We start from the raw sequence: 17,971 nt of genomic DNA, 5'->3' as shown, positions 1-17,971 counted from the left end.
GGATGATCATTTTGATGTGTTCTTGCATTAGGCTTGCAAAAATTCGATTATTTTTGCATCGATATTCATAAGGGAAATTGGTCTGAAGTTCTCTTTCTTTGTTGGGTCTTTGTGTGGTTTAGGTATAAAGGTAATAATGGCTTCATAGAAGGGATTGGGTAGTGCTCCATCTGTTATTCTTTTGAGGAATAGTTTGAGCAATATTAGTATAACTATAGCAAAATTATAGTTATAAAGTAGCAACAAAATCACTTTATGGTTGGGGTCATCACACTATGAGGAAGTGTTTTAAAGGCTTGCACATTAGAAGTATAGGAAAGGACTATTGGCATTTGCTCAGGAATTAAGGCCAATAGTTGGTCAATGAGGTCTCATTAAACTAAAATGCCTTTGCACTGCTAAGAAAACAGTCAACTGCATGAAGAGGAAGCTCATAAAATGGGACAGAACTTTTGCTAGGTATACATCTGATTGCAAGTTAATATTTAGAATTTAAAGAGCAAAAAGACAAAACACCAAATTAAAAATGGGCTATGGACCTGAATTTAGTTATCAAAAGACAAAATAGGTTAAGAAATATTTTAAAAAGTGTTGAACAATTTAAGTAATTAGAGAATACAAAATAAAACAACTAAGATTTCACCTTATCCTAGTCAGAATGGATGAAATTCAAGAAAACAACTGTCAACAAACACTTGAGAGGTTGCAGGGAAAGGAGAACTGTATTCACTGCTGATGTGAGTGTAAATTGGTTCTGTTACTGTGGAAAGTAGTTTGGAGAATTCTCAGAATGCTAAAGTAGATCACTTTACATAAGGCCTGGCCATGGCATTCCTTGGTAGATGTCTACTAAGACTCAGTATCCCAGGCCACAGGTATGTGATGAATCACATTTGCTGTTGCTTCCTTATAATAGCTAGAAAATGGAAACTACTTAAATGCCCTTCAACTGATGAATGGATGACAGAAATGTGTTAATATTCACAATGGCATATTTAGGTATAAAAAAATCTTATAAGTGCAGGTGAACAGCTGGATGTGGAAAATATAAACTCAGACCCAGAAAGACAAATATCATGTGTCCTCTCTTATTTGTGGATCCTAGTTCTGAATCATCAGATGTGAGTATATAACCTGATGTAACTGCAGGAACCAGGAAAATTAAAATGGACTACAGGGTAGGGATACAGAGACACAGTATTATAAAGGGGGAAGTGCAAAGAATAGGGAGAGGGCTTTAAGTGGTGAGGGGGAAAGAGAAGGTAATAAAGGAGATGGAGGGAGGAAGGATAAATAATTCTAAGTATGTTTGAAAAGACCTGGGGTAACATTGAGTAAGTCTATAGAAACATTTTTGTGTATGTATATATCCATGTGCATATGTATGCATGCATACATACACATATATATTTGAGTTATACAAAATATCAGGGGATGATGTTCCTAAGACTTATATACTATCTAATAAAAACCAATGCTAGTCATTGAAAATTTCCTGTTAAGTTGTTTGGAGGAATAGCTAGGGTCCCAAAACAACATGGGCTACTGCTTTTGGCTTTAGTTTACTTCCAAAACTGAAAGGTAAATTCCATTGCTGAAGAGAACATTCTTTGAACACAGAACTTGTTAGAATTGAGCTAGATGTGACCTGGAAGACTCCCCTGTAAAGACTAGTTTTCATAGTATCTGAAAGCACTATGCCAAGCTGCCAAAGGAGGAAAGCAAACAACACATCTACTTAGTGAAGCCTATGTACTATAATAAAACCAAGGGGGCAAAAGGTTGATAGTGGCACAATAGAGGCTTGGGGGTAACCAATAGCACCACTTAAGACTCACTCAACAGGAGGGAACTCATGCCTGGTACTGTAAAGCCAACCATGGCTGGAGAGGTCATTGACTGGAGAGGAAAACCTACTGCTGTTATTTTCTTTAACAAATATAATTTCCCATTGTATTCTAAGTATTTATTTTTATGTAACTATAGCCCTCACTCCTTACTAGAGCAGCTACTTACTTTGCTATGAATAGAGACCATTATAGAAATCTATATCTTTCAAAATGCAGATAAGAAACTATGGGGTGTTCAGTTCCAAAAGATACATCTGCAATGAGACCATTACACCAAGACTCAAGGAAAATTGTGGAAGATGGTGTAGAAAGATTGTAGGAGGCATGGGCCAGGACAACTATTGTTAGATAGTGTCCCCTAAGCACAGCAGGGACAACACACACAGGACATCTCAACAATATGGGTGGCTGAACAAGCCTAATGACAATAGCAGTTGAAATACCAACTGGGGCAAGTGAAGATCTACAAGGTTTACTTCTGGAAGAAGGGCTATAGTGGGTCAATTGTGCTAAGAGAGGCAGAATTAGCTTCCTGCATGAATGAACTCTCAAAAAAGTTATCCAATCCTAGATGGTCATAGTCACACATAGACATACACATGTATACACATGTAATAATGACAATTAAAGGAGACCATGAATTTGGGGATATGGGACACATGAGGAGCTTGACAGTGGATGGAACAGTGGGAGTGATGTTATACAGTGTTCATGTATGATGTTTAAAAACCCAACAACAACCCAAAATCTTCTGTTGTTTATGATTAAATTAAGCAAAATAAAAGTGAAAGATCTTTGAAAAGTCATAGGGAAGCTACATAATGTTTTTCTTTTTTGATAAACAATTCTGCTTGCCTCTTTCTAAAAGGCTCAGTTAATACCATACCTAACCCATTACAAAATTAAGGACAACATCAAACATTTTAAATTAAGCAAAAAGGGGGTTTTACAGATGAATAGACTGTGAAATTTAATAATCATTCTCCTTAGGAGGAAATTTGTTTGACTGTATTAAAATTCCTCTTTGCCGACTAAAGAAAAGTTGCACTTTCTTGTAGGAAGCTTATATCAAACCCACAAAATCTCTGAGTAGACTCTGAATTAAGTCAGAACTTTAAGTTGAGGGATTTAGTTGAGGACATCAAATAGTGGTTTTGTTTGTTTCAGCCTTAGGTAAGCTGGGGCCAACTCCTCCTTCTAGCAGGTATAAGTATGGATGTTACCAGCAAGATGACACTGAGGTGACATGGGCAGAAAAGTGAACTTCTTATTCCAGAGAGGGAAAAAAGAACCAAGAAGTGGTCTCACTTCACATCTACTTGCAAAGGAAATACTGTTTTCTCCAATGGACTCTCACTGGGGACATTAGCCAGACCCAAGGGCAGGCCCACACCCAGCAGAAGATGGCCACCACAAAGTGAATTCAATGACACTCTTATAGACTGTCATCTTCATCTCATACCACTTGGTTTTTTGTTTGTTTGTTTTTTGTCATAATAGTTTTTTGCTTACAGTTTCCAACTTTGTGAGTTTTTAATCTCTGTGTTTTTTTTATTTTAGTTTTAAAAATCTAAAGAGAGAGAGAGAGAGGGAGGGAGGGAGGGAGGGAGGGAGAGAGAGAGAGAGAGAGAGAGAGAGAGAGAGAGAGAGGGATTGTTTATGAGCATAGAGTTAGTAGGTGGGGAGGCAAGAACGATTTGACAGGAGGTAAAGAAAGGGAAACTGTGATAAGAATATATTTCACAAAAAGTTACTTAAAAAATTCTTTCTCTGGAAGTTATTTCAAGTTGTATTCACTATTGGTCTTTACTATAGAATTGCTAGTTTTTGGAGGAGACATATAGGAGTTGTTTGTTGGTTGAATTTTTATTTTATATATTTTTAAAGATTTATTTATTCACTATTTTATGCATACATATATGTGCCTGGATATATAAGTGATGCCTTATGTGTGTGCAGGGCCTGCAGAATCCAGTTGTGAGATGTAGATGCTGGGAACCAAACTCTAGTCTTCTGGCAAAACAGCATGTGCTGTTAACTCCCAGGTCACCTGTTCGGCCCCATTTTATTGTTTTAAATTCATGTTTCTTTCTTGTGAAACTTATGTACAGTGTGACCCAGCATTTTCCCTTGTTGGTATGCTGCTGCTTCTCCTGTGGTACTTCCTGCTACATCTCGTGCTCTCACAGTCTTGTCTTTCTATCAGTTTGTTAGCAGGACTGAGAATTTCAGCATTAATAATCATTAGAAATTGCTCAGGGATGAAGAGGCTCAGGAAAGAATCTTTTCCTACAGGTCTCAAGATTAAATTGCAGCAGCCTCATCCCCTAAGTGCCTTGCCACTCTCCAGACACTTGACAGATGCCTACTGTATACACGCCTCTGCCCTAGGCAATACAGGGGTCAGAGGAAAGACATGATGAGCTATCAATGTGCCCCAATTTCCACTTAGTCAGATTTTCAGAGGTTTTGGGGTATTCATTTGTGACTACCACCACAAGACCATTTATGATGTATTCTGATGTTTTCAGGCCCCCGTGGCATGATTGGCTCTCTTACCTGGCCTGCAGCTCCAGGGTTCTTTCTTTCCCAGACACCTGGAAAGTGTGTGGATACTCTTCATTGTGAGTCTCCACAATTTTCATTCCATCAATGCCAACCCTGGTTCGAACTGTGAATTTTGAGCCCACCAAACTGAATCTGGGCACACAATATAGCAACATGTTGTTGAACTGCAGAGAAACAAAATATGAATGAACAATCATAAAGAAAACAAAGTTTGACTAATGTAACTGGACAGAAATACCAGTTTTCTTTTTCTTTTTTAAAAGTACATATGTCTTCTTTTTCTCTCCACTGGTACACTATTTAGTCAAGATAGGTCTTAAATTTACAGTCCTGTGTTAGATTTCCAAGTGCTGGGGATATAAGCATATATTACTACCTGTTTTATTAGAATTCGATCAAATACTCATTGAACAAATTCATAACAAGTGAACTAAAGGGTAACTGAATAAACAATAGCAAATATTCAAAGGTTTATCACATAGTAGAAGAGGACACATTTTGCATTTCTTTATAAGATAGAACTTAAAACAGGGAATAAATGTAAGAAACCTAGTGGTTGCGGGAATCATCCATAATATATCATGTGTCTGAATAGCTTCCTTCTCCACACAATATACTTTCTACTTTTCCCTTCTTCCAAATGATATAATGCATATCACTTAATACTTTCCATGAGTTTCATTTTTACAGTAAACCCTCTTTTGTTAGCAATGGATATACTCAAATTATCAATAGACACTCTTGCCACTTTAGTTGTACATCAAAATTACATGGTAAGACCCTTTTCCTGAATACATTACACATTTTGGGTGCAGTGTATGGAGAAATTGAAACTGAGCTGGAAGCTTCCTCTTCAATAGTTAGCTTTCACAGTACCAGAAGGTTCTATGTAGGTTGCTGAGTACAGAATTATCATTGGTCTCATTCTAAAAAGGATCTTGTGAGCTACAATATCAACTGTCAGATAAGATGTGCCCACTGATGCAGGAGGCACGACTGATAGGGGAGAATCAGATATGTTCTAATTGGATTTGGATTCTTCAAGTGGGAAGTTTGTTGAAGAAACGACATGGTACTTACTACTATGTGTTGCTAAATGGACATGCCAAGCTGCTTTATATTTATATACAGACACAAAGGCAACTTTCTGCTCTGATTTCAGAAGTTTCTCTTTGTAGTAAATGCAGAGATCTGTGCCTGCTCAAGGTACTGAAAATAAATGTTGAGAGCTTAACTCTAAATAGACACCTGCGTCCATCTCCTACTTATAGCTGCTACACTCACCAAGTCAGAGAAGCTATAGATATCTGCATAAGACTTGCAAAAAAGATGACATCTGCTAAAAAAATCTCATCATCTCTGGGAAAAGGAGTAATTTTCCTCAGTTGTATAGTAGTCTATACTCAGGCATATAACTCCACACTTAGACTTATCTAAGTAACCCTAATTAAAGTCATCAGGTCAGCTGAAAAAAAATGAAAGGAGAGAGGGAGGGAGTGAGGGAGGAAGGGAGGGAGGGAGAGAGGGAGAGAGAGAGGGGGGGCCAGGAAGAAGGGATTCAACTTAATGGAGGAGCTAAGAGAGGGTAATGGGGACTGAATATGATTGAAATATATTAGCTATGTGAATAAAATAGTATTAAGAATCTTCTAAAAATAGGAACTACTCTATTTGTTCCTCAGTTATCTTTCTACATTCTATATTAGTGACTCTTTGGAAGTTGGAATAAAAGACAGCATATTCTCCGAAGTGTTAGTCACAGTCCCACAGGTCAGGCACTGCCCTTGAGGATACTGTCCACAGCCAATAATGTGGATGAGAGTGACTTGTTAATAACCACTAGGAAGGATAAGCTGCAATGCTGATGGAATCCAAAGTGTTTGGAAGTACTGGGACTTGTTTCAATAACTGATCAGTATAATGTTTAAAGACATAATATGATATCCTTTACATTGTACATATACCTTATTACATACTCAGTAAGGTATCTGGAGTTGCTTACTCTATCCAGTAAACTGAAAATAAAAACTTCAAATTCCTGAATTTGTCAGTGTACAGGATTTGAAGGAGGATCTTGAACTTAGAATGAGCTATTAGGTTTCAAGGAAAGGCATATAACTGGCCAGACTTGCTAACTGCTGTTTCTTGGGTACTGGTGAAATTGGGATAGCCTTTTGTATGGAAATAACCTGCTAAAGAAAACATTCAGGGTCCTTGTCTGGTTTCTGGGCAGAACCATGGTGTCCTTCACAGTCTCCTCTACTGAGAAAGAATATTAATCAAGAACACATCAACATTCACAATAGCCTCAAACAAAATCTAGGAATAAACCTAATAAAAAGTAAAAGAACACACACACACACACACACACACACACACACACACACACACACACACCTTTAATCTTTGAAGAAAGAGATTGAGAAAAATACTAGGAAATAAAAAGGCCTCCTGTGCTTATGAATTGGGAAATGAGAATTGTCCCAAAAAGCATTCATAGATTCCCCACATCATTCTTCATGGAAGCAGAAACTAAATTCTAAAGTTTGTATGGAACCACAAAAGACCCCATATAGCTGAAACAATCCTGAACCTAAAGGAGGGACTACCATTCCAAATTTCAAGATGTATCACAAAGTTATAGTAATAAAGCAATGCAATGCTGACACACAGACTAGTTGAACAACATAGAAGACCAAAGCTGAGTATTCCTATCATTCCACAAAGATGTCAGAAACTCAGTGAAAAAAGGCAATACCTTCAAAAAAGGGTGATGGAAAGTAGATGTCTATATAGAAGAATGAAACCAGACCCAGACCTATCACGCTGCACAAAAATCAACTTCAAATGGATCAAAGATCTTGATGTGACACCAGAGTCAGTAAAACTGAGAAGAAAACAAAGACTGTACCTTACGAGATAGAATTATAGGAAAGGAGTGTTTGCATAGGACTCCATTAGCTCAGGAATTAAGGCCAATAGTATACAAATGGGACTTCTCAAGCCAATGGGCTTCTATGTGGCAAAGGAAACAGGAGTGAAAAGGAAGCCCATAGCATGGAAGGGATTCCTTGCTAGGTGTACATTTGACAAAGGACATACATAACATTCATCACATTCAAGGAACTAAAAAAATGAGGTTATAAAAATAAATGACTCAACTTAGAAATGGATAATGGATCCAAACAGAGTTCTCAAAAGAAGAAACTAAAATGGTTAAGAAATACCGTAAACAGTATTTTACATCCTTAGAATTAGGAATACGCAAATTTGAGATTTCACCTTATCCCTGTCAGTATAACCAAGATCCTGAAAAGAAAAGGTTGGTAAGCATGTAGAAAAAGGGGAACCAACCTTTATTATTGTTGGGACTGCAAACTTGTGTAACCCTCATGGAAATCAGTGTAAAGAATTCTCAAAAAGCTTTATCTTTTAAGGAGATCTACCATAGGACCTGGCTATAGCACTTCTTGCCATATGTCCAAAATAATCAATATATTTTCATAGATAATTTTTACCCTATTCACAATAGCTACAAAACAACTTGTCTGCCCTCCATGTTATAAAAAAAGACAGCATTTTCAACAAATGGTGCTGGTTCAACTGGAGGTCAGCATGTAGAAGAATGCAAATTGCCCTGTAAAAAGCTCGAGTGCAAGTGGATCAAGGACCTCCACATCAAACCAGATACACTCAAACTAATAGAAGAGAAAGTGTGGAAGAGCCTTGAACACATGGGCACTGGACATTTCCTGAACAGAACACGAATGGCTTATGTTCTAAGATCAAGAATGGACAAATGGGTCCTCATAAAATTGCAAAGCTTCTGTAAGGCAAAGGACGCTGTCATTAGGCCAAAATGATAACCAACAGATTGGGAAAAGATCTTTATAAATCCTACATCTGATAGAGGGCTAATATCCAATATGTACAAAGAACTAAAGGAGTTAGACTCCAGAGAATCAAATAACCCTATTAAAAATAGTGTACAGAGCTAAACAAAGAATTCACAGCTGAGGAATACTGAATGGCTGAGAAACACCTAAAGAAATCTTCAACATCCTTAGTCATCAGGGAAATGCAAACCAAAACAACCCTGAGATTCTTCCTCACACCAGTCAGAATGGCTAAGATAAAAAACCAGGTGGCAACAGATGCTGGCAAAGATGTGGAGAAAGAGGAATACTCCTCCATTGTTGGTGGGATTGCAAGCTGGTACAACCACTTTGGAAATCAGTCTGCTGGTTCCTAGAATATTGGACATAGTACAACCTGAGAACCCAGATATACCACTCCTGGGCATATACCCAAAAGATGCTCTCACATATAACATGGACACATGCTCCACTATGTTTATAGCAGCCTTATTTATAATAGCCAAAAGCTGAACCCAGATCTCCCTCAACAGAGGAATGGATACAGAAAATGTGGTATATTTACACAATGGAGTATTACTCAGCTATTAAAAACAATGACTTCATGAAATTCATAGGCAAATGGATGGAACTAGAAAATATCATCTTGAGTGAGGTAACCCAAACACAGAAAAACACACATGGTACGCACTCACTGATAAGTGGATATTAGCCCCAAAGCTCAGAACACCCAATGATACAATCCACAGACTATATGAAACTCAAGAAGAAGGACGACCAAAGTATGATGCTTCAGTTCTTCTTAGAAGGGGGAACAAAAATATTAGTAGGAGGAAATACAGAGACAAAGTTTGGAGCAGAGACTGAAGGAAAGGCCATCTAGAGACTGCCCCATCTGGGGATCCAGTCCATATACAGCCACCAAACCCAGACAATATAGCTAATGCCAAGAAGTGACTGCTGACAGGAACCTGATACAGCTGTCTCCTGAGAGGCTCTACCAGAGCCTGACAAATAGAGAGGTGAATGCTTGCAGTCAACCATTGAACTGAGAATGGGGTACCCATTGGAGGAGTTAGAGAAAGGACTGAAGGAGCTGAAGGGGCTTGCAATCCAATAAGAACAACAATACCAACCAACCAGAGCTCCCAGGGACTAAACCACCACCCAAAGAGTACACATGGACAGTCCCATGGCTCCAGCTGCATATGCAGCAGAGGATGGCCTTGTTGGGCACCAATGGAAGGAGACTTAGTCCTTCCAAGGCTTGATGCCCTAGTGTAGGGGAATGTCAGAGTGGGGAGGCAGGAAGGGGTGGTTTGTTGGGTGGGGAATACCCTCATAGAAGAAGGGGTAAGGGGCATGTGATAGGGGGTTTATTGACAAGAAACCAGGAAAAGGGGATAACATTTGAATTGTAAATAAAAAATACCCCCCCAACAGACTATCAAGAATATGGTACATATATGTAGTGGAATTCTACTCATGTGTAAAGCAAGATGAAATAAAGAAAAGGGATAGAAACAATGTATTATGCTGGGTGAAGTAACCCTGACCCATCAAGATAAATGTCATGTTTTTATTCATTTGTGGATCCTAGATTTGAATCTTCAGATGTGACCTGGATGTCTTAGCCAGGGTTTTTATTACTGTTGACAAAACACCATGACTGCAAAGCAAGTTGGGGAGGAAAGGGAACTTCCACATCATTGGGGAAGTCAGGAGGGGAACTCAAGCAGGGCAGTAGCCCACAGTCCGAGCTGATGCAGAGGCCATGGAGAAGTGCTGCTTACTTAGTTGTTCCTTTTGGCTCATTCAACTTGCTTTCTTATAGCACTCAGACCATCAGCCTAGGGATGGCAGCACCTACTATGGGCTGGGCCCTCCCCTATTATCATTAATTGCCCAAATGCCTTACACCTGGATCTCATGGAGGCATTTGCTCAACTGAGGCTCCTTCTTCTCTGATGACTCAAACTTGTCTCAAGTTGACATAAAACCAGCCAGTACAGTGGAGAATCCACAGCCACCATGTAAAGACAGTCAGGCACTGACTCTGAGAGTTTCTGTCCAGCAAAAAGTAGGTTTTTCTATTCCATATGTTTGGTGCTTTGACATCTTCATACCTTATTGACGCTAAAGGGGTTACTCAGTACTTTCAAAGACAATTATGCTCTAAACAATAAAGAAACCTACATTTTGCAATGAACTTCTGAATAGAACTTGGGACCTTGGCGTGACTAATGTATGCTTCTGTTTCCCATTTTGCTATGAATATAAAACTATAACCTGGGTAAAATGAAGTACTTTTGCCTAGCAAAAATGAAGAATTTTTACAGTGAATTTGGACAATTCTGTAGTTCTTATTGAGTGACTGGCCAGGAAACTATCTCCTATTCTGCAGTGGTGGTACTTTTACCTTGCAGGAAGCTAATAAGTACCGAACATGACTCAACAAGAGAGATTCATAACTCTGAACCTAGCAAACTAAGGCTGGAGAGGCCATAGCCTCTACAAGGCTCTACTAATATCATTTTTTCTAGATAATATAATTTTAAATGCGTAGTAATTAGATGTATACTCCCAGCTAAGTGTAGCTCTTGTCCCTATCAAAGAAATTTCTTTCTTGAAACAGATGAGACCATTACATAGATCCACAACTGCTCACAATGTAGAGAAGAATGTGGGTGCTCAACTCCAATGGATACATTTGCAATAACACCCTACACCCATGGCTCAAGGGACATGATGTAAAAGATGCAAGAAAGGTTGTGAAAGGCAGAGGACAAGGATGCCTGCTGGTAGACATTGTCTTTACAGGGAAGCCACACCCTTGAAACCTCAATAATATGGCTACTTAAGTAGGGTTTGCATAATGGTAGCATCAGTTGATATGCCTATGTGGATGAGGAAATTTTACAAGGTTCCATCCCTTGATGAAGAGCAATAGATAATCGATGGCTGCTGAAAGAGAAAACCAGTTTCCTTCAGGAACAAGCTCCCTGATGATTCATATCCCGGGGGAGGGGGGGTCAATCCTAAACACATGTGGATACAAGCATAATAGATGCAGTAGGAGGGAAGGAAATCATGAGTTTATCCTTTGTGACATAACAGCTTCATTGCTTAGAATATTCCATACTTTGCTTTTGTATGGATATCGGTTTTTTAATTTTTGAGTTAATCTTAGAATGAAAGAGTTGGGTAGTATGGTAGTAAACTATTCTTTAAAAAAAAAACAAAAAACAAAAAAAATGTGCTGTAGGGATGGTTCTGATGCTAAGGTTCTGTTCTCCAGTTGGTTCTTGATCTGCCAGTAAAGAAGCCATGGGAGAAAGGGGTAGGTGAGATTTCCAGGTCCCTGGAGGCAAGCAGAGAGATGTATGGAGGGGAGAGAGTTCACCGTGTTTCTGATGGACACAAGTTGACCAGCCATGTGAGATCTTGAAATGGAGTCTCCAATAGGCAGGTGGTCAAGGAAATTTAGCAGTGACTAGATGTAACTGAGCAACTAAAGTTTAGGGTGGGTGGGAGTGGTGGAGCTAAGATTATTGCTAAGGGCACACTACACACAAGGGTTTAATAATGTCGAGCAGTTGTACCAAGAAGGCAACTTGAAAATGAATGTGTGTGTGTCTGTGTCTTTATTCATGGATTCAAGGGAAGCTGGGTGGGGGCTGATAGCACAGCCTGTTCTGGGAGCTCAGGCAGGGTAGAGAAAGCTGCATGCTACAATGTGTGTGTTTGCTGAGATGACTCAGCAGGTAAGATGCTGGACTCCAAGCCTGACAGCCTGAGCTCAATCCCCAGATAACACATGATAGAAGGAAAGAAATTACTTCTGTAAGTTTTCCTCTGATCTCTACACACATCACGGTCTGGACATGCAGGTACACACACACATACACACAAACACATGCACCCCCATTTACCCTCACTCACTTATCCACTCACCCTCCAACACACACTCACCCCCCACATACACTGACCACAGCCCATACAACTCACCCCTCCACTCACTCACACATACACTCACACAGCCACACATGGTCACCACTCCCACACTTAACCTCCCACTCACTCACAAACACACTTAAACACACACACACTCTCACACATACTAACACACAAATCCTCACAAATCAATATATGTAATAAAACATTTAAAACCACTGTAGAATATGGGAAATTCCTCCAGTGACAATCCCTAGCAATTTTTTTTCACAGAAAGATGAAAATTTCTTAGGCTATGAAGACAACTCAGAAATGGTAAAAATGAATGCTGGGAATCAGGGGAGCGAGTCACTAGGCTCTTTACAAAGGTTATCTCAACAGTCATAATGGGTAATGTTTGTTGAGTTACCAGTCAATGTTAGCTTATTATCTGCTAGCCACTGCTTTGGTCTGTTTCATTTGTTTTAGGTATAGAATCAGAATTTACTTTAGTAACAAAGAAGAAAGGTAATGTGGATAGAAACTGATAAGAATATTTTGTTCATGTGTGTCCCTGTTTGTGGTAAATCCTAGATAAACTGTCATTTTCAGAAAGCTAAGGATGGGGCAGGGGTGGACTGTGCTGAGGACCCTGGGGCACACATATCTGTAGGCTGGTGACTGTGGAGGGTTAGGGGCACTTGTCACAGGAAACTGTGTGGCAACATAAAACAGAAATACTCATTAGATTATAAGGACATAAGGAAAGACAAAAACCAAAATCAAGCAAAGGAGGATTTCAGAAAGTGAATTGTGTACATGTCACAGAAGGCTTCAGCATGCACTTGATTAGTTCACAGAGTGATGGCATACTCTTTACAGTTCTGAAGATATTCTCTCACAGAACATCCTGACAGTGCTGACCAAAGCAGGTTGGATGTAGTTATTCTGGAAGTAAGTGAGCATATCACGTCTCCATGACATGTACAGGAATTCTAGGAATGGCTGTGTGCGGCCTGCCAATACTCACTAAGAAGAGGTAGCGCTCTTGTGCTGATGTGTTCCGAGCTGCTAGTTTGAGGATTTGTCCTTCTTTTATTAGTTCATTTGAGGGATTTACAATATCCTCTTCTTCTCCCAACATCTCATAAATTTCTAAAAGTTTCTTCAGGTTCTCCTGGGAAATTAGAACAGAAGACAGCAAGATCAAATACAAGATGGTAATTCAAATTTAGCTAAAATCTGTATAATTTAATAGATATTAAGAGTACTGTTACATTTTGGTATAAAGTGTATCAATAAAGTGAATCCTAAGAAGAGGGGAATGGATAAGACAGTTGGCAAATATTCTTTTCTGTTCATCTGTATCTGTTCATTTGGTCTAAGTCTATAATAGTGAGAGGCTATATTGTCAGCTCTTGTCTAGCCAGAAGGTTCCCAGATCTTGAAAAACCACTTACCATTTTTCTTATTGCACTATTAGAATGGCTTGCTGCTGTAGATATAATTTCAAGTGACTCTAAATGGAAAAAGAAAAGTAAATAAATGTTTGTCCTTCCTGTGCTACTACAGTAACATAGAAAACAATGGAGGTCATAGCAGTTCCTTCTACAGCCTGGCATGTAGTTTCCTAAGTAATTTGTTCATGGCCTATCTAAGCATCATGACATACATGATGATGAGGCTCACAGGTACAATGTAACATAAAAATGGATTTGCATTTACAGTGTATATTAACCGAGTCCAAGGAGCTCTGCCGGGGGTAATTTCATATTAACAGCAGTTCTGCAGCATCAGTCAAGTTGTTGTGGGTCAAAAATAGCATATAGAAATTTCCAGAAAAAGGAATTCATAACTTTAAAACAAGTTTTATTAGAGCATACAGTTAAATTATTCCATTAATATTGTTAATCTCCAATTGACAAATTAAACCTTATCATAGGTATATGTAGGGAAAATATTACTATACATAAAGTTTGGTACTAATAATAATTAAAGGAGTTTCCAGAACATTTTGGAAAGTATCTCCTGAGGAGCTATTAGCTATCAGTTGGTGAGTTCTTTCATTTTTGCCATATGATGGGAATGATATGACTTGGCTTGATCCACGTAGAAATGAATCCTAGATCATATGGCTCAAACGTCTGATGCTTCGTCTTGCCTGCTAAATATGCACAGCTTTCATGGCCACACATGACAGCCTGAGCCAGATGGAGAAAGTCTGGGGTTGTTTTGCTAGAACTGGTCCTTGGAGGGAAAGGAAAGAGAGGAGTGGCGTGTGGAGCTCCAGTGGTTGATGGTGAAGGACAGTGGGGGCATAGTCCTGTGTGGCCACCCCTTGGGAGCATCTCCCAGTCCTAAGTCATGGCAAGACAGCCCCATTCCTTCAGGCCCACGTTCTGTCTTTTTGCATTGCTGAGCGGAACATAATTTTAGTGCTTCATCTTATAGTTTCAAGACTCTAAAAGTCTACGTTCTAGGATCTCCTTAGCAAAGGCAAGCCAGCAAGAGCCATGCAGTGCCTCTTATCTATAACTCAGGGCAAGGATGAATCTTTAGATACAGAATATTGAATACTGAAACAGTGCTACATCATGAATCATGAGCTTGGTTTTCCTGGTGTCTGTAGCTTGGCAGCCCCAGGCAAGGACTACTCTACCTTTCCCTGTAAGAACTGCCCTTTCCTGATGGGCTAGTCTGCACCCTAGGGAGGACAGCTGAGGATGACCCCATGACCCATCCACAGCCCTACTGAGAATGAGCCTGGTTTGGTTCAGTGTGTTTTCTGCTTCTGGAGATAGAAATTTACATGACCTAGTTAATTTACATGTTAGGCTCTGAAGATCCACTTGCTTTTCTAAATATGAATTTTCCTAAGGCAGGGTAAGAGGATAAGGTCACTTAAAAAGAAAAAGAAGAGTATCTACTGGTGCCAGGACTGTGTGAGCACGGGCAGCTCTGTGTGCGTCATAACCACCAGGATGAGGGAAAGCAAAGTGGCAGAGGCTACGGTGTAAGAGAAAGGTTTACCGAGAGCTGGAAGACCTATCCTGATTCACCAGAAGCTCAACTGAGTTCCCAGGAAGTTCCAGGCCAGGGAAAGATCAGAAGGGGAAAGAGTGAGAAAGGTTTCTGTGGTCACTAAGTCATTGGATGGTGGGTAAGCAATAGAAATGGTCTGTGTCCAAGACGGCTCGAGCCTCTGATCTTCGTCTCAGAATGACAACAGCTTATGAGAGAGGTCAGGAACATGCAGGGAGAAGATGAATTTTACGACTATATTAGCATCATTAGTATTTGTCAAACATTAAACCAGGACTATTTCTTAATTTTTTATTCATCTCTAATTTTTGAGAGGTTAAAAAAATATATTAGAGGCTTGGAGGTACAACACTTTTTTTTCTTTTTCTTTTTCTTTTTCTTTTTTTTTTTTTTTTGGTTCTTTTTTTTCGGGGCTGGGGACTGAACCCAGGGCCTTGCGCTTCCTAGGTAAGTGCTCTACCACTGAGCTAAATCCCCAGCCCCTTTCCTTTTCTTTCTTAAGATAGCGTCTCACTATTTATCCCTGGCTGGCTTGGAACTCATAGAGATCCACCTGCCTCCGCCTTCGCAGTGATGAGATTTAAAGCATTTGGTACACAATGTACATATTCGAATACGATAAACAAATCCCTGGGCTCAATCTCTAATATTACAAACCAATTAAAAAACTTTCATTCTAATCAAATGAAATGATAAGACAAACAACACAATTGAAATAAAGTTGTGCTCTTTGTTTTGTTTTTATTTTTATTTTTTTGAGACAGGGTTTCTCTGTGTAGCTCTTGCTGTCCTGGAGCTCACTCCACAGACCAGGGTGGCTTTGAACTCAGAGATCTGCCTGGCTCTGCCTCCTGAGTGCTGGGAATAAAGGTATGTGCCACCACTGCCAGGGTTTTCTTCTTCTTTTTATTTTTATTTTTTTCGTTTTTTGAGGGAAATATCACTAGACAATAAAGCACCTCATGGCTTACATAAATGTTAGGGACTAAGGCCAATAGATCATATTTACATAGTAAATGTCTTCTTAGCTCTCTTGGTAGACAGCGGCACTATAGTTCCAAATACTCATATTCTTCCTGTGAGAAGGTTTATTATATTATCATTATATATTATATTATTATTATACATTGTTTATATTACTATTCTAAAGATTTCTAAGCCTGCAGTTTTAGGTTTCACAGTTGGTGATAACATGAATCCAGAATGGGAATCATGATTTGCATGTTTTAAATGGGCATGATCCTGACTTAAAGTGGAGTATTCTGTTAAGGTGCCGACAGCAACCTCTAGTGAGATGGTTTTCTGACAGTAACTGTTGACTAAAGCACTTGTAAGACACATCTCTGGAACCCAAGGGCAGCTTGGCTATGTCGCTATGATGCTGAGGGAGAACAGAAGACCTACTCTTTGCATCATTCCAGTCTGGGGCGTCAGGAGACAGCTTCTTCAGGTAGTCCTTAAGGAGCATCTCGTAGCGAGGGATCCGCTGGATAGGCTCCAGCATGTGATGCTGTAGGGTTAAGCTTCCACAGATCTTCTGTTTCTGTAATCAGCAATATTTTATTTTTAAATACTTCATCATATTTATTTATTGTATGTGTATATGAGTAAGGATGTCAGAAGACAACTTGTAATAGTCAGTTCTCTCTTTGTACCACATGGGCCTTGGGGATCAAACTTAGGTCATCAGGCTTAGTGGCAAGTGCTTTTACTCACTGAGCCCTCTCACTAACCCCTGTAAATCAAGGTTTTTAAAAGAATATTTAACAATTAGGTTCACGCATCTAAAACCCCAATATAAAACAGAACTTTAATCAAAGGCATCATTTTTCTACCTGGTGTAGTTGTGTCACACACCAGGTGCTTTGAAAAGATTCAGGCTTCTGAGCCTCATCCAGCCTATCAAACCACAGTGTTGGGGGAAGAAGCCAGAGAACAGGCATTTTTAAATATACCATATTGCTGCCAATATAACTTGGAGATATGGAGCTTCCCTTCAAAGTTATATCCCGTTCTGGCCACTCCCAGGCTGTTTACCACGGACAATGACTTCTTTTGCCCCTTTGCCTCCCATTGGGACTCAGAAGAAGCCAGAACTTTCCACAACAGGGAATCTTTGACCTGCTCACTTGGCATACAGACATAGGTAGGCTACTCAAGTTCACAGAGCCCTTCCATCCTGATAGGCCCATGACTGTTTGCCAGAGACATTCATTTCTTTCTCTTTTGGGAACTCACAAAGTTAGACGGCAGGGAGATAAATAACCCTATTAAAAGATGGGGTTCAGAGCTAAACAAAGAATTCATGGCTGAGGAATGCCAAATGGCTGAGAAACACCTAAAGAAATGTTCAATATCTTTAGTCATAAGGGAAATGCCAATCAAAACAACCCTGAGATTCCACCCCACACCAATCAGAATGGCTAAGATTAAAAAAAAAACTCAGGTGACAGCAGATGCTGGCGAGGATGTGGAGAAAGAGGAACACTCCTCCATTGTTGGTGGGATTGCAGACTGGTACAACCACTCTGGAAATCAGTCTGGAGGTTCCTCAGAAAATGGGACATTGAACTACCTGAGGATCCAGCTATACCTCTCTTGGGCATATACTCAAAAGATGCCCCAACATATAACAAAGACACGTGCTCCACTATGTTCATAGCAGCCTTATTTATAATAGCCAGAAAATGGAAAGAACCCAGA

At 39.5% G+C, this 17,971-nt stretch overlaps 1 protein-coding gene across 4 annotated transcripts in view; it reads right to left on the bottom strand.

Moving 5' to 3' along the window:
* The window catches only part of Fgd4 (FYVE, RhoGEF and PH domain containing 4), a 153,825-nt gene that overhangs the window by 24,211 nt on the left and 111,643 nt on the right, over positions 1-17,971 (bottom strand). For all 4 annotated transcript variants that reach the window (NM_001415054.1, XM_087575450.1, NM_001415055.1 and 1 more), the window contains 4 exon segments: positions 4,410-4,582; positions 13,257-13,403; positions 13,687-13,745; positions 16,673-16,811. In NM_001415054.1, the coding sequence (NP_001401983.1) occupies positions 4,410-4,582; positions 13,257-13,403; positions 13,687-13,745; positions 16,673-16,811 (518 nt within the window).

This window comes from Rattus norvegicus, chromosome 11, assembly GCF_021556685.1.
Source record: "Rattus norvegicus strain SHRSP/BbbUtx chromosome 11, alternate assembly SHRSP_T2T, whole genome shotgun sequence".
Classification (NCBI taxonomy): Eukaryota; Metazoa; Chordata; class Mammalia; order Rodentia; family Muridae; genus Rattus; species Rattus norvegicus.
The sequence above is the reverse complement of the archived record's forward strand: the minus strand, read 5'-3'. Positions and strand labels throughout refer to the sequence as shown.